The sequence below is a fragment of the Spermophilus citellus genome (assembly GCF_964194105.1).
Source record: "Spermophilus citellus genome assembly, chromosome: 18".
Classification (NCBI taxonomy): Eukaryota; Metazoa; Chordata; class Mammalia; order Rodentia; family Sciuridae; genus Spermophilus; species Spermophilus citellus.
Window position 1 is genome coordinate 22,426,227 of NC_138200.1, and position 26,151 is coordinate 22,452,377.

A 26,151-nucleotide genomic window follows, 5' to 3' on the forward strand; every position below is an offset into this window, starting at 1 on the left:
TTTATATTTAAAGTATTTATTGGTTGTCTTTAAAGTATTTATTAGATGTCTTTAACATCAGAGACACTGCATTAATGCAGACCACAGATGTTATATTTTAGAAATTAGAAAGAAGGGGAACAAAAAAAGACAGATATGAAAATAAATTAATAACCTTCTGATGGTGTGTCTACTATTATATTTTTATACAATTTATGGTCTACCAATTTTCAAAAAGTATTTAAACTCTACAGTTGCACTTATATTCTGAGATGATTTTAACCTGCCAAAGAAAATTTTAGGAAAAATTATATGATTCAAAGTTGAATGTACCTGGGTTTAAAACCAAAACAAAACACCTTGTTTATTTATCTGTGAAGTAAATTCCAATATATCTTGCTTCTTCTGACAGAGAATTCAGAGTAACTCTTTTAATTATTAAATGAAGTGACCACAAGATAGTGATTCTGGTTCTATCAACAACTGTTGAAAAACAAAGCAAAAAAACAAAAAACATTTCATTGCTCAGTTTACTTCCACAAAACAAAGATAGCTATAAAGGAACAATACTAGTTTTGTTTTAAAGATAATTCTATAAAAATTTTCAAATATTATTCTTTTTTTAAAAAAAGTTTCTGCATCATTTTTATAAAAAATAATTTGATTAATAGGCTTATACTATTAAAATAATTGACCTAGGAAATTCTTCAATATAATGATTGTAAGTCAAGAATTTGTAAATAAAATATGTACTTATATAGTACTACAGCAATAAGTATCCATGATAAAGAAACAAAACTATGGCCCGATTTACCACTTTTTAAAATACAAACTATCATTGGAAGTACTTATCAACAATAAAGTAGCTACAAAATTATATGGTATATTTTCTTTACATCTCCAAAGTGTCCTTTTAAGATTTAGAAGAACGATGGTATATCCCAAGACTTCAAATGATAAATATCAAGCTGCAAACATTTCAATGAGTTAGGTTTAACCTCTTTCTAAAGAGAAGAAACCTGTATTCAGAGATAAAGTAGTTTATCCAATATTATACAACTGTCCAAAAACTGGTAGGAGATGAAAATCAGTTTTAAAATCAGATCTTTAAAATCTCAAAGCCCATACCCCTTTGTATTGGACTGTTTCCAACCCTGACAAAACTTACTGAGTAAAAGAAAGGCAGTTGTTTACATCTATAATCTTTCTTAAACCACTGATTGCTGCTGCTGTTTCTCCTCCACTTCCTCCTTATATAACTAACACTCAAATATAAAGACGACACTGTCAATAATGTCAGTAAAAGCCAATAAGCTTAAAGTCACCAATTCACTAGTAGAAATCCTTATTTCTTCTGGCCTTTCAACCAAATAAGTAAATATACAAATACCATGTGTGCCCAAGGGGAGGAAGGGAGGAAGGGAGGGGGAATATGTGAATATATATGTTTGGAGGCGGAGAGCTGGGAAGTAATAAGCTAACCTCATAATCACTCTGACATATAATTACAGTTTTAACAATTTGTAATAAATTAAGGGAGTTAGATGCCCATAATGACCATGATGAACAATCTACCCAAACAACCTATTTTTCTGTACATCAGGGTCCAGCTAGTATATTGTTACAAAGGGTTAAAATGATATTTGATAAAGGGCTGGGGTTCTGGCTCAGCAGTAGAGCACTCTTTGATCCTCAGCACCGCATAAAAATAAATAAATAAAAATATTGTGTCCAACTACAATTTAAATAAATAAATAAAAATTATATTTGATAAATTGTGTCCAACTACAACTAAAATAAATAAGGATTATATTTGATAAATTGTAAGATCGATACATTATAGAGACAACAGAAATAATAATTTTTTACTGTTTTTCCCCATAAATTGCTTTTTCAAAATTATTTTATAAAGGAATGAATGAATGATTTAACATGCAATAAGAACTCTAGCACTTATATTTGTACTATTTATTTTGGTAAGAGACCACAAGGGGGCATCAACCTATGAGTTTTCCAAGTTAAATACAGTGCCACATAAAAACTAGACTGAAGGAGAAAGTCAAAAAAGGTAAGTATGTTTCTTGATTTTTGATATTTTTCTCAAAAAACATTTCACTTCACTTCTAAAACTTTCCTTACTTTACTGCAATTTCAAATTCTTCCTATATGGGTTAATGTATAATATAACAATTTGGAAAATGTACTCATCAAAGCTGTCTAAATTTATATGATTTGCTTCTCTTACTAGACTATAGTTTCAAGAAAACCATTTCAATGTTAAAAAAAAATACATTCTAAATATACTGGAAAACAAAACTGCTACCAAAAACTAAGACCAATTACATGAGGCCACATCTTTAAGCACTTAAATGCTATTTTAAAATTTAGCCAGGATAAAATCAAAATGATCATTTTAATCCTGATTTTTGTTTTAGCCCATTTTCTCCTCACCTAAAGCATTCTCAGTATTCTGACCTGGTCTATACAAATATTGGACTATGCCTAAAGTGTTTTGGTACTGTACATTTCATTCCTTTGTAGATTTTACCTACAAATTAGGGTTTGTTTTTTTTTTTTTTTTTTTGAGTATTTATTACTACTAATCCCAAGTGTCCTAATTACATACAGTTTTCTCCTACTAGAAATGTTTGAGATGAGTAACAATTACATTCTGTGTTAGATAACTCAAAAGTCTGGGATTATTTAAATTAGGTATCAGGAACTTCTAACTGTACTGATTAAAAGCTCTATGAGGTAGAGGCCATGTCTACTTTATTCAACAATATTCACCTAACATATAAGCACATGGTCCCTTTAAAGAAGGATAGATCTATACTCACAAAGCCACGAGTCTGAGGAAATGTTTTTCTCAGTGTATAAAATAATGCACACAAACTAACAAACCATCTGAAACAGATGCACCGGTTCTTCCTAACTTTTCTTTCAGTACTTCCTTCTAAGCATTTCTATGGTTTACAATTAACAAACACTAAGAAAATTTTAAGCTTCTCACACAGATTAGGACAAAAATATACCTGTGGAACATTCAAAGAAAACAAGTAATTCATTAAAGAGTAAACACAAATAGAAAAATGGAGGCGGGTATCTTAACTAGTAACAAAAAAGTAAAATTAAACCACTCTTTAAAATACCATTTTGACTACTTAAAACAGCAAATTTTCATTTAAGACTAAGTAAAATGAAACCAAAAACTAAGAGCCACATTGTAAGACTATACTAAAATAAAGAAACCAAAAACTAACAGCCACATGTGGTAGTATATAATTCCAGTTACCAGGAAAGTGAAAAAGAGCATCCCAAGTTCAAGGACAGCCTGGGCTGTGGAATTGTAGGCACACTGGATATAGTTGGAGGAGATAGGTCACTGGAATTGTACCCTCGGAAACTATACCTGGTTGCTGGGGGCTGCCATGAACTGAGAAGCTTTCCTTCACCATACTCTTCCATAAGGATGTTCTGCCTCACCTCAGATCCAAAGCAATGGAGTTAACCAACATAAACTAAAACCTTTGAAAGAGTGGATACAAAATAAAGCTTTCCTCCTCTACCACTGCTTTTCTCAGGTGTTGTCACAGCAACGAAAAGCTAACACAAAGGCAGTTAAGAATTGTCAAGGGCTGGCGTTGTGGCTCAGTGGTAGCGCGCTTGCCACAAGCGCGGGGCCCTGGGTTTGATCCTTAGCACCACATACAATCAAATAAAGGTATTCTGTCCAACTACAACTAAAAAATAAATATTTTAAAAAATTGTCAAAGGAACAAGGATAAAAGAAGCTAAAGATTCAGAGAGGAGAAATGGAGAATTAAGCTAATAATCTGAGAATGCTTTTTTTCTTGGACAACTGTGGGCACAGGTAAGAAGCTAAGATTACATTGGACCCTAAGCAACAACATCTAGGAGACAGAAACAAGCAGAACCTTGGATAGTCTGACAAAGCTATAGAAACAAAGTAAGAGGTATGAGTGGTCTTAACCATACAGTTGGTTTCAGAATTTAATGTCAAAGGATTTAAAGCTACAAAGGATAAAAAGCTAAACTAAAAAACTGAAAAGCAGAGCTTAGGATGAAGCAAAAATAAGGAGTTCAAAAGTCTGCCAGAGAAGGTGTCCTTGGTGAACAAATATAGGTTCTTAGAAGAAAGCCCTTGAGCAGCCAAGAGTAGCAGATCTCTGAGTGAAACAACCGCTCGGTCTTTACTCCATTCAGTGGCTGCTGGGATTAAGGTGAGGAGCTCATGCTCTCTCTACCTAGCAGAAGGCAAGGAAGATAGCATCTTCAGAAGCATATATCAGTCCCAGCATTTAATAAAAACTCACCAGGATTCCAAGATGCTAAGGATCATAAGACTAAATATCAAAAGGAATAAAGAAAAAAACTAATAGAAAACAGAACGATACACATGCAATCTAGATACCAGAGTTAAACTAGGACATTAAAATAACCGTGATTCATATTTTCAAGAAAACACAGGAAATGATGAAATACATGAAAAGAAAGCAAATTCTACTGAAAATCAAAATAAAAGATTCTACAACTGAAGTATCTAAAAACATTTTAATAAATGTTGTTAAAAGGAGATTAAATACGGCGCAAATCACAATCTTTTACCTTGTTGGTAGGTCAATAGAAAATATCCAAATTAAAGCCCAGAGTCTTCCCTAGTTAAAAAATAATAATAAAAAAATTAGAATAAACACATAGCACATTTATCAAAGTATATATAAAGTACAGAACAAACAAATAAATTAACAAGAAGAAATAACAATAAGGGTTGTCTGATTAATCCAAAGGCCGGCAAAATAAATCGAAAAAAAAATAAAAATAAAAACAGGAAGAACATTTAAAAAGTGAAATAGAATCACAACGAGATACCACTTTTCTACTAACATGAGTACCTAGGCTAATAAAATTCATACAGACAGAAAAAGTAGAATTGGGGTTGCCAAGGAATAGTGGAGGGAAAAAGGAGTCATTAATTTAATACTGAGGTTTAGTTCTGCAAGACAAAAAGAAGACCTGGAGATGGATGGCGATTATGACTGATCAACAATATGAATATAATTAATGTCACTGAGCTTACATTTAGATTGTTAAATGGTTCGATTTTGTTATATATATTTTACTATGATTTTTAAAACAAAATGTCAAATAGAAAAGTGAAAAAATTGATTATTATCCATAATTGACTAATAAAAGGAAAAGATGTTGACTGTACACTAAAACCACAACTACATAGTATTTATAAGAGATACACTTTGAACACAAATAAATTGAATTTAAATGAGAAAAACTAATAATAGATCATGAGAAAAAGAAAGAAAAAAAATAAGTTGGTGCACACTAGTATCCAACACAACAGAGATTTGAAGGCAAGTGTCATAAGAGACAAAAAGCATTAAAATGGTTTAAAAAAAAAAAAAGATCAACTGACTAGGAAATTATTACAATCCTAAATTTGTCCCATATTCATGGACTAAAAAACTTGATATTGTAAACATGTCAGTAGTTCTCCCCAAATTGATCTTTAGATTCAAAGTACTCCAAGCAAAACCCCAGCAGGTTATTTTGTAAATACAGAAAAGCTGGTCCTAAAATATATACAAAAAAAGAAAAAGATAGTATTATATGTCAAGATCACTGTACTGTCATGTGTAACTAATTAAAACAAATAAAAAAAGAGAAAAAAAGAAATTGATAGTGGGTATATGAAAAAAAAGAAAAAGATAAAGAATAGGTAATTTTGAAGAACAAAGCTAAAGAATTTTACTACCAGATAATGAGAGCTATTAAAATAAGAAATGTGATACTAGTTTACATATAGGGAAATAATCCAATGAAAAAGAACAGAGAAATAGCTACATATACAAGATTATAATTTGGGAAAAAGACATACTCCATGTACATTATGTTGGCTGCTGAAAGGAAAGCCTCTTTGAAGAAGAGTATCATCATCTACAGGCTATACAATTTTCCAATACAATGTTGGACACCCAATCAAAAGTTACAAGGTACAAAGCAATCTATAAAAACAAGAATAGCTGACAAGAAACCAAGAGGAAAAAAAATACACATTACAAAATAGAGCCTCGTTTGATTTCCATATTGCAGTAATAATGTTCCTATAGTTTGGATATGAAATATCCCCCAAAGGCCCATGTGTTAAAGGATTAGTCCCCACCTTGGTGCTAGAAGGTGGTAGGAAACTTTTAAGAGATGAGACCTAGTAGAAAGTCTTCCAGACACTGGGAGCATGCCCTTGGAGAAAATCATAGAATAAATATCTCTCCCTCTTTCCTTCACCATTGTCAGGTAAATGTCCTCCTCTGCCATGAGCTCCTGTCACATACACTGGGCTGCCACAGATAATAATAGGGCTAATCAATCATGGATTGAAGCTTCTAAAACTATGAGTAAAAATAATCTTTTTCTTTTTATAAGTGGATTTATCTTGGGTATTTTGTTGTAGTAACAGAATGCTAACTAATGCCAGTAAATCTTTATGATTACTACATTCATAAAAATAGAAGAAAGGCTAAAAATGTCAGACAGGGAAGCTAAGTTTTAGAATTTCAAAACATAAAATTTTAGAATTCAAAACATAAATTCTGAAATAAAATACACAACTAGTGTGATTAAGAAGTCAACAGATACACTAGAACAGTAAATTAGTAAACAGAAGAATATATGTCAATAGAAACCACCCAAAGTGGCATACAGAGCAAAAGGAAGATAGAAAACACAGAAAAGACAGAAATAAAAGTAGTAACAAAATATCTAATGTGTACCCAGAACACCAAAAATAGAAGAGAGATTGACAAAAAAAAATAATAATAATATATGAAGAATGGATAAGAATTTTCGAATTTGGACAAAAGACATCAAATTACAAATTCAAGAAACTACATACTCAAAACAGGCTACAAAAGACCAAGAAAACCATATGGAGGCCTATCATAATAGAATACCTGAACACCAAAGAGAGATACTAAAGCAGGCAAAGGGGGGAAAATGCACTAGTTACTCTAGGAAGAAAATAATAAGACCTGTATAAGACTCCAAAAAAAAAAAAAAAATGACATAAGTCAAAAGATAAGGTAATGGCATCTTTAAAATACTTAAGGTGTGTGTGTTGGGATGGGGGGGGGGGCTGCTAGTTCAGAATTAAGTTAAAATGAAAATTGAATACTTAAAACAATAATAACTCTAATATCTTTGGGGTTAAAAATACAATAGACAAGTGAAGGAGGAATGCTTAATGAAAAACAATTGAACGATTATTTGAATAATTTCAGAACTGGAAAATTTAAAGTAGACCATAAGTAAAGAATCCATACTGTAATCTCCAGAGTAATAACTAAAAGGAAAATAAACTTTAACTATCAAGCTAATAGCATTTAAAAGATATTTACTAGCTGGGCATGGTGGTGCATGCCTGTAATCCCAGCAATTTTCAAGGCTGAGAAAGAAGGATCACATCTTTGAGATGTGATCAACAATTCAGGGAGAATCTGTCTTGAAATAAAAAATAAAAAGGATCGGGGATGTAACTCAGTTGATGTGGTACTGGGGATTAATGCCCAGTTTAAAAAAAGTAATTACTAACATAAAAGATAAAAGGGGTGACAAATGGAAAACATGGCAAAATGAGTAAACTGCAACTAAGTAATAAATGAGATAATTTAATATCTAAATAAATAGATACAAGCTTACAAATTAGAATTGCAAAATAAAAAGCACAATGAGGTAACACCAGGATGCTTACAATTAAAAAGACTAGCAACATAGTAATATTTACTGAAACTTCTGGCATATTATTTTTCAAGTAGAGTCCAAATTAAGATGGTGATCCTTAAGACGGAATATACAGATTATATAAGTAGAAATGACAAAAAAAAATTAGTGGGGGCTGGGGTTGTGGCTCAATGGTAGAATGCTTGCCTAGCATGTGTGAGGCACCTGGTTCAATTCTCAGCACTGCATATAAAATAAAATAAAGGTCCATTAACAACTAAAAAAATATTTTAAAAGAGAAAAAGAAAATTAGTGGTGTTATATTCTTAGTCCATTCAGGATGATTTAATAGAATACCATGAAATGTGTGGTTTACAAAGGAAAAAAACGTATTTCTTGCAATTCTGAAGGCGAAATCTAAGATCAGAGTATCAAGAAACTCAATGTCTGGTGGCTCATAAATGGCACTTTTTTTGTATATTCATATGATGATAGGGGCAAGGCAGCTCCCTGGGCCTCTTTGAAAAGTGCTCTGATCCCATTATTGAGGTCCCTGCCCTCATAACCTAATCCTCTCCCAAAGACCCTACCAGATAACACTATAATATTGGTGAATAGATTTCAACATATAAATAGCATGTGGTGAGGAATTATACACAAACTTTCAGACCACAGCAAGAAGAGATGGACACTATTCTGGTTTGAATGTTGCCCTGGATTAGGATCAGAATGTATAACAAGTAGATTAGGGACAAAGATGGCAAATTTTAGTTCAAGAGATGGAGCTACCTGTGGACTATCCAAGAAAACTTACCCAACAAGCAAGAGCCATAGGCACAATGGAGTATATGAGGACATGTAGAGTAAGAAGAGTTGACAACCAATGATGGAAATACAGGAATTATTAAAACACTTAAGGAAGAAATTAAAGAGAGTAAGTCGAATCAGATACAAATGTAGGAGAACCAGAAAAAAGCAAAATTATAAAAGCTCCTAGAGAAGAATTTACCTGGGAGCAAATTTCAGAGGTCAAAAAAAGGCAGAAATGCAAAAGGGTATAGGAAGTTTCACAAGAAAGAGGATAATAACCTTAGGTAGAGTAATTTCAATGAAAAAAGATGAATGCTGAAACTAGTTCATAAAAGATTGAGAAGCAAAGAATTAGGAGGAGAACAATTATCACACTATATTGTTTCCTATGTTTCATTTACAAGTCAAGTTTCTTGAGGGTAGAAAAGATACCCCACATATTTCTGGATTTAGGATAGTATCTGGCATATAACTTAGTTTTGTCTTTCTTTTCCCCTCCTCTTCAAAAGTACCCATTTTGGGACTAGGATGTGGCTCAGTGGTAGAGAGCTCACCTAGCATGTGTGGGGCACTGGGTTCAATCCTCAGCACCATCCAAAAAAATAAATAAATAAAATAAAGGTATTGTGTCCAACTAATATATATATATATATATATATATATATATATATATATATATATATATACATACATACATACATACATATATGCTATATATGCAATATATACTATTTTTTAAAAGTACTCACTTATTTACAGTAACACTACACTATTTATAAAATTAAGAAATCAAGTATAAGTTCACAAGTTAATGGGAGTATTCTATTCTACTATCCACTTTTAAAAAAAAAGTTTTAAAATAAACACTGCACCCCAACTAGATCATTATCTTAAGGTACAGCAAATAAGTGAATAAGTGGCAAGACGATTAAAAAAAAAACTAGAAAGAGACAAATCAGGCAATATAAGGGTCTCAAAGCACATTTTAATGATACTAGGTACAAAAGAAGTTCTCAAAAGATTACAAGCAGGACAGTTACAAAATCACATAATTCAATTTACATTCTTTCTTGGCAGGGGGGTAATGCTAAAGATTGTACATCAGGCTTAATACAAGTTAAGGAGGTGCTCTACAATAGAGCTACACTCCTAGTCCCATTCCTAAAGAGTACTATCAAAAATAAGTAGAAAAAAAATAATTGTGGAACCACCAAAACAAGCCAGTAATTACTGCCTCCAGGTAAGAAATGATAATTTGGAAAATGAGAGTCCACAGAAAAAAAGCCAATCAAGGGAAATTTGCTCCCTAACTTTTATTGTTGTTTTGTTTGTTGTTATTGTTGTTTTGTTTTTGTTTTTATTGAACCCAGGGCCTTGTGCATGCAAGGCAAGCTCCCTAGCTTTTGGATATCATATTCTTCCATTTCTCTTACCTCTATTTACTTAATACTATCAATTAAATTAAGGATAGCAGTTCTTTGAGAGGTGATTATAAATAGGGATAAAGCTAAACTAATTTACCTTTTGACCCAATAATCTTGCCTTTAGGAATTCACTTGAAGTCATTCCATAAATGAGAAATAATATAAGCATAAAGTAATTGAATGAGGCATGATTTGTACTATTCAAGAGGCTGAAAAACCTCCAAATGCCCATCAGTAAGATAAAAGCTGAACATGTGATGGTTACCCATACAATGGGATAGTATACAAGTACAAAAGGGGGTAAGAAATCTATAAACCAAAGTAATTCCCAGGTATGTCATTTAATAAGAGGTAAAATAGATGCAACGTTTTGTGTAAAAGGGGTGTGGGGTAAGGAAAACAAATGGATTTATTTATTTTTAAAGAGAAAACACAAAGAATAAACCAGAAATAAGCAAAAAAAAAAAAAATCTCTAGGGGAATGTAAGATCAGGGATGGGAATGAATTACCTCAGTATAATTTTTATATAATTGTGATTTTGAACCATATAAACATCTTATATATTACACAAAATTAAGTGAAAAAGATAAATACTAAAATTCAACACATACAGAAACTGTACAGCAAATTCAAGTTATAACTGCAAAAAAAAAAAAATTCAAGCAACTTTTGGGATTAAAAGCTACACTCCTAAAAAGTTAATTCTGAAAAAGCAAAACTGCAAAAAAATCTTGACCTTTTACTTAATAAAGTTTTGTTGTTGGCAGTAGCATTAATGTAGGTATCCTGGAACTATTTTTGTGTAGATTATAAAATAGCAAATGAATAAATATACATGCTATTGATAACCAAGTTTTTCACTGAGGAAGATTTTTGTGGTAATGAATCAGAATTCAATTTATTAGGATATATATAATCCGAATCCACTGAACCCAATTTTAGTTTTTTAGTTTCTTTCTCAAAGTTTCTTGAGCAGTTCAAAATATTTCATAACCTTTATTCATTCTTAGAGGTCTTCCAAGGAATAAAGAAAAAAATATTTCAGTAATAAAAAAGAATAAAATTTTATTTTTGCAGTTAAAATATGAATATACTGAATCTCTTTATAAGTCTAAGACACTATCAGAACCTAACTGCTATGGATTGAATATGGTTGATCCCTAAAGTTTCATGTACTGACAGCTGGGTCCCTAATGTGGCAGAGTTGAGGTGATGGAACCTTTAAGAGGTAATACAGCTTAAGAAAATGATTAAGGTATGGGGATTCCACCTTCATGAATGGTTTAATGCTATCTTGTAAGGCCATTCCACATCTTTTGTATACAGCCAGTTTGCTTCCTGCTTCTCTGCCATATTATGATGAAGTCAGCAGGCCCTAGTCAAGACTAGACACTGGCACCACACTATTTTGACTCCCAGTCACGAGAATCATGAGCCAAATAAATCTGTATAAGTTTCCCAGCCTCAAGTATTTTGTTATAACAACACAGACTTAGATACTAGTAATTATATTTTTCTTGTATCTTGCTATATTTCATCACCTCCCCAGTAATTATTTCATAATCAATTATTCCTAAGTTTAAAAAAAAAGAAGTAAATAATAAGAAAATGAACCGGAACAGTGGGGCACACCAGTAATCCCAGCAGCTCCAGAATCTGAGGCAGGAAGAGTACAAATTCAAAGCCTGCTTTAGCAACTTAGCAAGACCCTGTCTCAAAATAACAAATGAGGGGAAAAAAAGAGGGCCTAGATATGTGGCTCAGTGATTATGCACCCCAGGATTCAACTCCTAGTACCCCTCCAAAGAATACAGAAAAAAAATGGAATTATGAAATTATCTAGAAGGATAAAGTAATCAACAGTAAAGCATCATCCTTTAGTTTCCTTATTGCATTGCACAAAGCACTGCATCTCTCAAGAAAATATAAGACTGGAGAGACCATCTTTACAGTCTACTTGGTTTTTAATAAATATAGTTGAGAATTCAGAATTTTTCATTTTCTGCCCATAAAGGCAAAGAGAAGAAAAGTGACAGAGGAAGACACTTCACAACAATTAAACAATATAAATTAAAAAATAGCATTTTTTTTTTACCATACGAATTATTTTTATTTTTTTTAGTCATACATGACAGAATGTATTTTGACATATAATACATACATGGAATGTACATACATCAATCATATTGTCTCTTCTATTCTGCTGCCCTTCCTATCCTCCCTACTCCTCCCCTCCTCTCCCATCTTTTCTCTCTATCCAATCTAATGTGACACTTTTTTTTCTCATCACAACATCATATATGTATTCTGTATAACAATGAGGTTCTCCTTCCATCTTCTGTGAAACTCCCCTTCTCCCTCTTTTTCCCTCCCACCTCTCTTCCCTATTTAGTGGTAGTCTTCTTCTCATGCTCTTCCTCTCTATCCCATTTTCAATCACCCCCCTTATATCAGAGAAGACATTCGGCATTTGTTTTTTTAGGGATTGGCTAACTTCACTTAGCATAATCTGCTCTAATGCCATCCATTTGCCTGCAAATGCCATAATCTTGTTATTTTTTAGTGCTGAGTAATATTCCATTGTGTATAAATGCCACATTTTTTAGTCCATTCATCTATTGAAGGGCATCTAGGTTGGTTCCACAATCTAGCTATTGTAAATTGTGCTGCTATAAACATTGATATGGCTGTGTCCCTGTGTATGCTCTTTTTAGGTCTTTTGGGTATAGTCCGAGAAGGGGAACAGCTGGGTCAAATGATGGTTCCATTCCCAGCTTTCCAAGGAATCTCCATACTGCTTTCCAAATTGGCTGCACCAATTTGCAGTCCCACCAGCAATGTGTGAGTGTACCTTTTTCCCCCACATCCTCGCCAGCACTTATTGTTGTTTGACTTCATAATGGCTGCCATTCTTATTGGAGTGAGATGGTATCTTAGTTTTAATTTGCATTTCTCTGATTGCTAGAGATGGTGAGCATTTTTTCATGTATTTGTTGATTACTTATATATCCTCTTCTGAGGAGTTTCTGTTCAAGTCCTTGGCCAATTTATTGATTGGGTTATTTGCTTTTTTGGAAACAATAGCATTTTTAACCAGTACTGCTCAACAGTAATTTCTTTGATAGGAAATCTTCAATATCAACATTGTCCAAGTAAACAGCAGTTAATCATCAAATATGGCTAATGGGCACTTGAAATATGGCTACTGTGACTAAGAAAATGAATTTTTAAATTCTACTGAATTTTAACTATTTGAATTTAAATTCAAGTGGAAAAGATATATGTGGTTAGTAAAAACCATATTGAATAGCCCAACAAGACACTAATGACAATGGTGAAAATCACAGTATAAATTAAGTTTCAGATTATAAGTCTTCAGATGACAATACTTTGAATGAATTTTATTAAATTCAATAATGAGCAATATATGAAAATTAACTCAAAGTGAATCAATGACCTAAATATAAGAGATAAAACCATAAAATTCTTGGAATAAAACATCTCTGAGACCTTGGATTTGGCAATGAAATCTTAGAATCTGACACCAAAACCATGAGCAATAAAAAAAAAAAAAATAGATAAACTGGATTTCATCAAAATTAGAAACTTTGGGGGCTGGGGATGTGGCTCAAGCGGTAGCGTGCTCGCCTGGCATGCATGTGGCCCAGGTTCGATCCTCAGCACCACATACAAACAAAGATGTTGTGTACGCTGAGAACTAAAATAAACATTGAAAAAAAATTCTCTCTCTCTCTCTTTAAAAAAAAAAAAAATAGAAACTTTTGTACATCAAAGGACATTATTAAGAAAGAGAACCCTGAGGAAGGAAATGTTTGTAAATTACAAATAAGAATTTAATATCCAGACATAGAGAACTCCTACAACTCAACAAAATGCCAAACCAATTAAAAAATGGGCAAAGGATTTGAATGAAAATTTCTCCAAATGCAAATATAAATGACTCATAAGCACATGAAAAGATGAGCAACAACCTTAGTCATTAGGAAAATAGCAACCAAAACTATAATAAGGTAATCCCTCATACCTATTAGGATAGCCATAATAAGAAAGGTAATGATCAAAGAATGAATGAACATGGAAAATAGGTGTTGTGTTGACAAAGATATGGAAAAACTAGAACCTTCATACATTGCTGATGGAAATGTAAAATTGTGTCCTCACTGTTGAAAACAGTTGGCAAGTCCTTCAAAACTTTAAATAGTTTCCATATGACTCAGCAATTCTGCTCCTAGCTATACCGCAAAGAACTGAAAACAGGGACACAGATTATTACACAGCAATGTTCACAGCAGCACTATTCACAATAACCAAAAGGTAGAAACAATCCATGTACTAAATAACATATGAATATACAAACAAAATGTACTACACACACACACACACACACACACAGAACTAAATTTTATATATACACACACACAATGGAATATTTTTCAGTCATAAAAAGGAACAAGGTTCTAATACATACTACAACATGGATGAACCTGGAAAACATTACGCCAAGAAAAATAAGTCAAAGGCAAAAGGGCAAATATTACATGATTTCATTTATATGAAATAGGCTAGAATGTACAAATTCACATAACGTAGACTAGTAGTTACCAGGAATTGGGCCAAGGATGAGGGGTAGAAAATGGGAGAGTTACCATTTATGGTTAGAGAGTTTCAGTTTAGAGTGATAAAAGTTTTGCAAATAAGAATGACAACTGCATAAATGCAAATGTAATCAATATTACTTATGTGTACTCTTAAAAATGATTAAAATGGCAAATTTTACTTCATATATATTTTTCACAATAAATAAAATTACTGGAATAAAAGATCTCTAAATTTTATTTCTTTTTCTACTCCTACAAGTTTTTCAAGCTTCTGAAGATCAGAAACTAGGGTAAAAAACCCTGAAGATACTGCAAATGGGTTTTGAAAGAAGGAATTGTAAAAGGATTTATCTGTGTATCACTGTAAGTCTTAAAAAAGACTATTCCAATGGAAGAACTAAACACATCTGAATATAGTGAATGTTGAATAAAGACAGATTCACTTGAATGAGGGAGGGGGGAAAAGAATCAATGAGTAAAAACTAACACGTGTAAGAACAAAAAGGAAATCCAATGAGCCATTCAACAGGAAAGACTTTATCATACAATAACTTGCACCAAGAATATGGATCATCCCTTTTTCTAAAATGACATGTGGCAGTATTCTTAAGTCTCTTATGACTTTTGTATACCAAAATTTACTGGACTGAAAGAGAACTGCTATGTTTAAATGCCTATAGTAAACTTTCAAATAAAACTATCTTCGCTATCTATATTTTTGGTTTTATGTATTTGTAAAAACTTAGATATAAAAAATAAAAAATATATAATTATTTCTCCTGGTATACCAAATATTAATCACATTTCCTTAGCGCTGTCCACTCAAAGAGCTTTGATGCAATAACACCCCAACAGCAATTAGCCATACATGGATCTAGACCTTAGTTTCTAGGTAATTCTCATTTAAAAGAATGAGGGCTCTTTGAAGAAACAGTTCATTTCATAACTGGGGCAGGGAAACTACAGGGTAAGCCTGAAATATCTTGTACCAAAAGGCAGAGTAATGGGCATGGTGGAACGGTGATGTACACCTGTCAACCCAGTTACTCAGAAGGCTGAGGAAAGAGTATCACAGTTCCAGACTATTTAGTGAAACCCAACCTGAAAATAAAAAATAAAAGGGGCTAGGTGTGTAGCTCAGTGGTGTAGCATCCCAGGGTTCAATCCCCAGTACTGAAAAAAGAAAGAAAGGGGGCAAGGTAATGATCAAAGAATGAATGAACATATGAAAAAAATGCATGCTTGAGCTTGCTCACAGGTACTCCATTTGCCAAATTTGGGACAATGTGAACATCAAAAGGAATAATGACAGAAATTATAATACATTATATTATATATCTATATATGAATCTATAGTGATACTATAAGGTAGAGGAAGTACTATAAGGCCTTTCCTTACAGAAAAATGCCAGCTAATAAATGTAGATGGCTACAAAATGACTTGCAAACACCAATATAATAGCTGAGGCAGGCAAGGATCATCCATGTTGTAGAAGACTGTTCAGGAATAGAAAATTTATGGCCTTCTAGTATAACTACCATTTAAGATACTTATCCCTTACACAAGGATAAGCACTTTTATTCCTCACACAGGACAACACCTGGTAAATTATCTCCAAATGTAAGTTTTTAGGAACATTAATAATAAGATAAAGTGACAATATGCATGCTAGAAATATGTGTCACAAGAAATCAGACACATGTTCAAAAGCTACTTGACAAGGTAAACTTTACTTCTGCAGAAGGGATGCTACCAAAAAGAATCTGGCAAGCAAACACACTAGGCAGGAAGTCTGCCCAGGTTTTTAATCCCCAATGCAGCACTGCCCCTTACTCTGATAGAAGGAGTTCCGGGTCACAAGCTATATAATTGATTAATTTAAAATTGGAGAGGGGAAGGGCTATAGTTACGACTGGACTGCCTAGTACACTACAGGCATGATGACTGGAAGACTAAGGACAAAGGGAGATATGTGGGGGAGGTGGAGCTATTTCAACCAACCACATTGTTTTGAGACTTAAAAACAGCGCCACACTATGAAATTTAAGTTCTAGATTACAGCACTACACACTATGAAATTTAAGTTCTAGATTACAGCAAACACAATTTTGTTACATGTTAAGAAACTCAGACTACAGGTTTACTTTTGACAGAAAAGAGAACATTAATCTTTTTGGTAATTTTTATTTGTTCTAACCAGTTACACATGACAGTAAAATGCATTTTGACAAATCATACATAAATGAAGTGTTAACTTTTCATTCTTCTGGTTGTATATGATATAGAATCACACTGGTCCTGTAGTCACATATGCACATAGGATAATAACGTCTGATTCATTCTACTATCCTCCAAGAACATTAATCTTACATGTATCTCCTAATGTGATGCAATGGGAAGTCATCATCACCTACGTAGTATTTTTGCCAAAAATGATTAACTTCATTTCCTTGTGATTATATTCATTAGATATCTCCAAATTGTGGGGCATTCTATAAGAAAATAGACCTGACCCTTTCAAAACAGACAATTTCATAGAAAATAAATCAGCAGGAGGATTATTTTAGATGAAAAATAATATGGATAAATTCAAGAGATAATATAGCCAAATGCAATTATGACCTTTGAATCTTGAATCAAAAGAAGAGTTATAAAGAGCAATTTTAGAAAAACTGAGGAAATTTTAATTTGTTAGATGTCAATGTTAATTTCTTGAGCCTGAAAAAATATACTACAGTTTTATAGTATGTTCTAAAATGATATCTGCTTTGAAGTGTTAAGAATTTTGATACCTGCAATTTTCAAATAGCATGGCAAGAAAAAAGAAATATAGAGAAGGGAAAAAAGCAAATAGGGGGCTACAGTTATAGCTCAGTGGCAGAGTGCTTGCCTAGCACGTGTGAGGCACTGGGTTCGATCCTTAGCACCCCATAAAAATAAACAAATTTTTTAAAAAGGCATTCTGTCCATCTGCAACTACCAAAAACAATTTTTAAAAAAGCAAATGGAATAAAATATTACTTGACGACTCTAAACAAAAAGTGTTCATTACACATCTTAAATTTTCCATAGTTGGGTAATTTTTTCAAAATAAACAGTTGTAGTTTAAGGGGGTAGGGCACAACTGCCCTTTGATAGACTAAAAAGACAGACTTACTAATCTGGAGATGGCAAAGCAGATAATACTAGCTAAAAGGTTTTTTAAACCCAAACTGAAAATATTAAGTGGAAAAACAAAATCAAGCAATTATGATTAAAGCACAGATTTCTTGCACCTCCTTCCCTCTTTCCCTCCACCATTTTAGAACCATTCTTATTTTTTGTTCCAATTTGGAGTACGTTAACACAATGAAAATGCCCCCATCCTTAGAATACTATTATGTTTATTAACTTTCAAAAAACTGACACTCTTTCATCATGGCTCATGACTGGCATGATACTGAGTACTAACAACAAATTGTTCTAAAATAAAATATAACTCACAAGTAGTGAGTTCTTAAAACTCACCTACTTGCAAAATGAAATGGACCTTAAGCTATACAAGCAAACATACTTTGCCTGTCTAAAAATGAAATAGATTAAAAAAAAAATCAAACACTCAAATAAATCATCTACAATTATTTAACTTAGAAAAAAGTATTTTCTAAAATTCCACACCCATTCATAAAATTCTTTAACAATCTGAGATACTTTTTCTTAATCTGATAAAAAGTAAATGCAAAAAACACCCACAGAAGACATCTTATTTAATGGTGAATTTATGAAAGTTTACTCAGCACCTACTATCACTTCTATTCAATCTTGCATTAGAGAGACTAATTATTTCTTAAGACAAGAAAAAGAAACAAAAAGCATAAGGACTGGAATAGATTAAGATAATATTATCAATATAACTTATAAAGTCATAGGTTTGTTGCCAGAATTGACAAGTCAATAGAACAGTCAAGAAACAAATCCCCACATAAAGTCATGTAATTATGACAAAGATTACAATGTAAATACTTCAAAAAAAGAAAGAAAAAAAATTCCACCAACCATAAAGGAAATTATTATTAAAATTAAGAATTCTAGTTCATGGAAAGAAACTCAAGCCTCAGACTAGGGGAGAAATTTACAATTCATAACAGAAAAAATCACTTATCAAAAAATGTATAAAGAATTATAAGGAATTGCCAGACATGGTGGCACACCCCTGTAATCCCAGTGACTCGGGAGGTTGAAGCAGGAGGATATGAATATGACAACTAGAATATGGCAAACATCCCAAAATAAAATGAGCAAAGAGATTTGCAGGTATTTTTATGAAAGAAAAAAAAATAAAAATCCAAATAGACAAACACTTGAAAAGGTGGTCAGCCTCATTAGTCAATACTAGAAAGGCTAGCACATATTTAACAAAGGTCAATAGCAAATGGTATTAAGGATATGAAGTAGCTGGACCTTTCACCATGCTGGCAGAAGTGTAAACTGGTAATAACCACTTTGGAAAACAACATAATAAGTAGAACTAAAAACATAAACAGCCCAGGAGAAAGTTCCAGGCAAAAACTACAAAACAATCCAACTGCCTGACTGAAAAATAGGAGTGGTAATGAAGTTTTCTAACACTAAATACGTAAACATCTATATCACAACATCTGGCACAGATAAAATCCACTCCATATAATGCAATCTTATCCCTTCCTAAGTAGACAAATGGATATTTGTAATTTAAGATCAGGCTCAAAACACATTCCAATGGCTTCTTGTCTCACACACACAAAAAAAAACTCTAACAAATGATCTGTTGCTGCTCTCACACTGACTCATTCTGATCTGCTCACACTAATGAGAAAACTCTTCTTCAAAATGTCCTTCATACATCCAACAAGCTAATTCTCCAGTTATTGTAGGGTTTCTGCTCAAACTGTAACAGACATGCCCTCCCTGACTACTTACATAAGAGGCATTCCCTATAATTCCCTTACCTTCCCTTTTTTTTTTTTTTAATCCTGGCCTTTTTTAGCATCCATCACCAGATATTTTCAAATGTGCCTACTGCATGTCTTCACCATTATCGCAATTTCCATGAAAGCAAAAATTTTTTCTATTTTTTTCATTACTGCACACTCAGCAGAACATGCATGGCATACAGTAGACACTCAATAAATACTTGCTGAATAAATTCTATGACTTGGATTCCAGGCTTAGAGAGAATAACAGCTGCTATATGGAGTTCAAGGCTGACCATTCCTTAATCTTAGTTTATCATGACAAATATGAAAATCCTCCAATAATTAAAATTAGCTGTTCCACTTGAGGAAAATTTTAAAATATTTACTTCTATTTATTCTATTTTAATATTTACTTCTAATTAATTACTTCTAATGCATTAATTCTCCAAGGCTCTATCATCAGGAAAATATAATCCACATGAAAATTCCAAGTGAGAATTACATAAGGCACTCAATAATAAATTATCCTAATGAATTTGCCTATCTTAACTATTATCCTACAAATAAACCTATGAAAACCATACTTTGTACCACCTTTTTTCATATTACAGTAAAATCTCAGTAGTTTCATTAATAAAAGATGATAGCATTTGAAGATATATACTCTCCCAGAAATATCCCCTTTAGCCAGAAACCCAAATTTGAACATAATGCATTTCTAAGACAGAATCAGATTTAACAAGATCTTAGTACAAGGAAACCTAGAACAGCCCAAGATATTCCACATGAGTCCTACATCAGTCACAATCTACACAGGGTCCCCAAGTAGCTTACATTTTTCTCCCAAATATTTTACTACTACCGATTAAAAAAAAAAAAAAAAAAAAAGACACCCAGTTTAAAAAGTTGATCTCGGTTTTCCTCCTTTTTTTTTTTTCAGTCAGAGAATTAAAACCTTTGGAAAACAACTGGAGGATGTCTGAATAAATTATACGTACCAGCTCTGGAGTATCTGAGAAATAAACCTATCTAACTGGGGTTCAAACCAGCCAAGAGTCATTTTTCAGCAATTAAAGATATAACATCCCAGTTTGCATAACAACTAAGTTTTATTGACATAAACTTTATTTAAAAACTACAATCTCATCCAACTTCACAAACTTTTGGGTAAATAATTGTTTGTTTGTTTGTTTGTTTTTGAGAGAGAGAGAGAGAATGAATTTTTAATATTTATTTTTTGGTTTTCGGCCGACACAACATCTTTGTATGTGGTGCTGAGGATCGAACCCGGGGCGCACACATGCCAGGCGAGCGCGCTACTGCTTGAGCCACATCCCCAGCCCAATAATTGTGCTTTTAAAACAATGGTGTTTTCCTAAATAAAGTGAATATTTATGTACATGTAATTGGAGCCATACTGTACATACTATTCTACAGTTTTTAATGCCTGCATAATAGCTCATTATATATATATATATCATGATTTATTTAACCAATCCCCTAATGCTAGATTTGTAGTTTTTTTCATTATTCTAAACAAAGCTTCTGAGAATTTTTCTTGAATGTCTCTTTGCTAGATCAAGAAAAAGTATAAGCCAAATCTTTAACAAAAAAAAGTGGGGGGGGGGGATTCTGGGAAATGATTCAGCTATGCTTCTGTAAGTCAAAGTGAAAACGATGTCCCTTATATATCCTTTTCCTCAGACTGCCAATTTCTTGATTTCTTATCATTTTCATTCAATGGCTTAAGTGAATAAACAAGGGACAAATAGGTAAAACTTCTTATACTCCTTAAGGGAATTAAAAAAAAAAAAATTTGGAGCAACATTTCACCCACATTATTCAGCAGGCCTTCTTAACCAAGATTCCCAGAGTAACTTATGACCTAGGCCTACAGCATCCATTTTATGTACCTCCAATGTATAATTAACTTATCCCTCCCCTTTTATTATCCTAGAAAAAAATATGAAAATATAGTCATCCATAATTTTCTCTCGGAACCCACATAGGGAAAGGCCAAGACGTAAGCCATATCTGACCTATCTAAAGGAGTGCTAAGTGTCACACTAACATAAAGCTATTATGACATTTTCTCTTTTACATTCAAAATGACACTCTGTTTCTCTAATACTAGTGTCTAATGTAATATACTCTTAAAACTGGGTTGACTTGGGAGCGGGAGGTGTAACTCAGTAGTAGAGCACTTGCTTAGAATATGAGGGCCTGGATTTTGTTCCCAGCACTATCAAAAAAAATAAATAAAACATAAATATGGGTTGATTCTAAAGCCTGAATAAAGTCCCTCACAAAAAAAATTTAATTCACTACTTACTAGGTAAAACCTTCCTGTACTAAACTATAATTAAAGCATAGTTAGCTATCCAAAATATTTTCTGGGATGATAGGGTCTCCTGTCCATTGATACAGATCCTTCTATTAAGTAAATGTAGTCTATTCAGTAAGGGGTTTTATCATGAACTGGGAATCAATTTACATACCCATGACAGACATGCAGACTTATTTAATGTTTCAAATAAACCTTAACAAAACAAATAATTTGGTAACATGGTTAATGTCCACTGAATTCCTTTCCCACTAGACTGTAGCTGCAAAGGCAGTTGCTTTTCTCAAAATGTAACTGGATACAATACCAGCAAGCTGTTCAGAGCATCCCTTGAAAAGTATCCTTCCTATTTCAGTCACACTAACATCAGAATAAAATAAAAAATATATGTTTTAAAATGCCAAATGAGAGAAAACATATTAGTCAGCATTATGCACACAGGTGAGGCAAAAGTAATTCCACTACAAGTCAAAGGCAATAAAACACCAACTTCTAAGAGTCTGTTTTGAAAGAACAAAAAATATAAACAGTTTGACAAAAAAGAACAAAGTTTCGTGAAGAGTTCTTTCTTTCTTTCCAATTTTCCTCTTTTAAAAAATTAAGATGCTTTGATGTCCTGTAATTTAAACACACTAAAGTAGGTGAATTTTTCACCCTCCCCCTATCTTAAAGTCACCAAGTTTAAAACCCAACAGTGGTATATGGTATTAGAAAAAAATGGCCTCCAAAAGGAAATCTAATGCAAAAAAAAAAAAAGAAAAAGAAAAAAAAAAGAACAAAATAGGAATGATTTTCAGTTTAACCCAACAGGTGGTTTCCAAACAAAGCAGGAATAAGGTTCTATGAAAAAACCCACCTAGGTAAGTGAGTATATTTATCTATGTAAGTAGTCATTTTTATTCAGAAATGCCATAGAAAAAAGGTGTGATGATCCTTATTAAAAGATTCTCAAGTCTTCATAGTTTTGAAGCAACTTCCTAACCCTTTACAATCCATGATACTCTCTCACAATAATGACATGGGGCATTTTACATAAATATTGCTTTTCAAAGCAAAAATTTCAAGACACTTCAGGTGGCAGAATCAACCACAGAACTCACAAGAAATTTTCAGATTTAACGATAAAATTAATCGGGTAAACTTTTTTATACAAAAAATCAAAAAATAGAAAATACAAAACTTGGGTTGGGGTTGTGACTCAGTTGTAGAGCACTTGCCAAACACGTGTGAAGCACTGGGTTCGATCCTTAGCACCGCATACAAAAAAACAAATAAAATAAAGGCATGCTGTCCATCTACAACTACAAAAAAAAAAAAAAAAAAAAAAAAATTAAAAAAAAATACAAAACTTTCTCCTTTCCTGATAGTTTAAAACTCATGTATCATGTATCATACAAGTCAAATTAAAATTTAACAAAATGGCATTCTATTTTATCAAATACTAAACCACCCAAACTGAGACTGCTCAAGAAGCATACCAAAACAAACATAGTAAAACTTCTAAGTGTAATCAAATAATGAGCAACAAAGAGAATACATTTTGGCAACATTTAGATAATAACAATCTAAAAAGAGAAAGGTTAACACTTCCATTTACAGTGTCCCCCCCCCAAAAAAAAAAAATATTCCTACACACTCTTTGCACGCATTTAACTCAAAAACTCAGTTTTAGGTACAAGCTAAAGAGACTGTCACATCCCTCCATCCTATCCCTCCCCGCTGCTCGAAGGTCAAAGGGCTCCAGACAAAAGACAACAAACGCACGTGACAAAAGTTTCTCCCAACACTTTTCTCAAGGCCTAGAGCCAGTGCTCGTCTCGCGTGCAGGCTCAGTAGAGAGCTGAGCCCTGCTCAAGGGGTTGCGGCCCAAAAAGGGCCAGAACAGGCCGGCTGGATGACTCGGCCCCCAGCCCCCGGAACCCGGACCGGGGCACCTGCAGGGCGCGGGCGCCTCCCGAGACCGCGGCGACAGGCGGAAGCGCGGGGCAAGGGCCGGGGCCGGAGCGCGGCCTGTTACCTTTTCCTGCTCCTCGCGGAGCCGCGCCACCTCCGGGGCACGCAACGGCGCCGCGGCCGAGGCCGAAGCGTGGGATTCGGAGTCGGACGGGGCCTCCATGAACGGGGCACCGGGGGCCTCAGCGGGGCGAACGAGTCCTAAACAAGTGTTTATGGAGGCGGCGTGGCCGGCTGCTGCCCAGAGCCCTCGTGCTCGCCTTCATGCACTGCGCGCCCGCCGCTGAGGAGGCCGCGCTCGTCTTCGCCGCTGCCGCGGGGGCCGCTGCTCGCGTCCGGACTGCCCGCGGCCGCATCTCACACACGCATGCCGCCCGCTAACGCCGCCGCCGCGGGCTGGGAGCAGCAGGCCCGCAGCCGAGAGCGGAAGGCGACTCTTAGGTGGCCGGGCCCAGCCAGGCGTCCCGTGGCGGCCGCGCCTCCTCCGCACCTCCCCCGCAGGCCCCGCCCCTCGCCCCGCCCCGCGCGGCACGCTGGGAAGCGAACGCGCTCCCCCACGCAGGCCCCGCCCCTCAGTGCACGTGGTACGGGGGCGCGCGGCGCTCGCTGGCCCCATCTGAGTCTACGCTGGGTTTGCAGCCCTTGACAAGCTTACATTCTAGGAGGTCCGGGCTCGGTATTCAGAGCTACAAGCCTTTTACAGCTTGGTGTCCCCCGCACCCCGCGCCCCAGTGGTTCAGCGCTGCATCTGGCTGAAGGAGCTTAATTCGTTTCACTGAAGCTGTTTCACAAAAATATTTAATTTTAGTAAATTCAACTCTTTCCTGTGTCTTTTTAATGAATTAAAATATACAATTATGTTTTGCATTAATTACTGTACACATTAGAATTTTTCCTCATGTATATTAAGCTGCTACACTAATATTACAGTGTTACCATATACGGACTATTAAAGAGATTTTTTTCAAGAGTAGCTTTGCCTGAACTTTTCCTTTTATTTTAAAACTCTAGTGCCCTATTGCTCCTCTAACCCTTTGTACAGCCTCTGTACACAGTAGGCCTCCGATTAACCTTACTGAATGGAACTGACCTTGTCCTAATCCCGCTGCGATCCCTAACAGTAGTGATGGGTCCTGTTCCTTCAGCGTTGTAAAATGGGAAAAGGCTGGGAGGTGCATACAGCGTTTGCAAGCTTATGTGTGTACTTGCTCCTGCTCTTCTCTCTCTTCTGGCCAGCTCCCAAGTCCAGTTCCAACCTTTTTCCCTTTGCTTCAAAGAAAAAAGCAAGGACAATTTGGGGGAAGTGTTAATTCCTGTCTCTTCCCCTCTGCACGACCAACCATCCTTACCTCTGAAGCATGGTGAGAATAAAACCACTCTTAAAAGTGCTTCCGGAACCACCATTATCTCTCCATCCTCAACTGACTACCTTAGTAGCTATTTCCAGGAATCCCTGCTTCTATTTAAACTAGCTCCAATAATGGACATGGGCAGGGGCTCACCCTACCACTCTACTTTGAGGTGCTAAACTGTATATCACATAGCCCTGTGTCTGTGAGAAGCTGACCCACCCCTAGCTTCAGGGGAAGGGTAATGGATTTTCCTTGGAAGTGGTTGATTCAGGAATGGGTGTGTGACATCACACAAACAAAGGTTTCCAGAGAAAATGCTTCCTAATTATTTGGAAAGTTCTTCTGTAAAGAATATATTCCTTGGCTAAGAAATATAAAACAAGTAGCCCTGCGTGTTTCATACAGCTCTCCTGGACCACCTAGAAAAGGCCAAAACACAGAATGAAGTTCAGTCTTTAGCCAGCAAAACTGAGAAACAGAACCTGAGTCCCTGATTATATCAGAATTTGATTCAGGGATGAATCAATCAACTCTAAAGTCTGCATTACCGCTGGACTTCTGGCTGAGCAAGGCAGTTTACTATCACTAACAGCCAAAGACAATCTGATTCACACACACCCAATCTAGTCTCTGCTCGGTAGCCTGAGTGAGCTTTTAAAGTAATCCGATCACATCATGCTCAGGGTTAGAGCATTCCATGGCTTCCCACTGCAACTGGAATCAAATCCAGATAGCCTGATGGAATTTTGCGTTATCTGACCTTCCCCATCCCCTTGCAAGCCTCCATACCATGTTTCTTCAGACATGCCAGACTGATTACTCCCACAGGGTCATTGCACTTGCTGTATGTTAGCATCCACATATTAGAGAGAACATTCAGCCTTTGTGGTTTTTGTTGTTGTTGTTTGGTTTTTGGTTTGGCTTATTTCACTTAGCATGACAGTCTCCAGTTTCATCCATTTACCAGCAAATGCCATAATTT

General features: G+C 34.7%; 1 protein-coding gene across 3 annotated transcripts in view; it reads right to left on the reverse strand.

Moving 5' to 3' along the window:
• URI1 (URI1 prefoldin like chaperone) overlaps positions 1-24,439 on the reverse strand; it is a 66,812-nt gene extending 42,373 nt beyond the window's left edge. The window contains exon 1 of one of the 3 annotated variants that reach the window (XM_081274606.1): positions 23,882-24,439. In XM_081274606.1, coding sequence (XP_081130732.1) covers positions 23,882-23,980 — 99 coding nt within the window. In that variant the 5' untranslated portion in view covers positions 23,981-24,439. The remainder of the gene's footprint in view (positions 1-23,881) is intronic. The other 2 variants (XM_081274608.1, XM_081274607.1) reach the window with 2 other exon arrangements.
• Between the last annotated feature and the right edge of the window lie 1,712 nt (positions 24,440-26,151).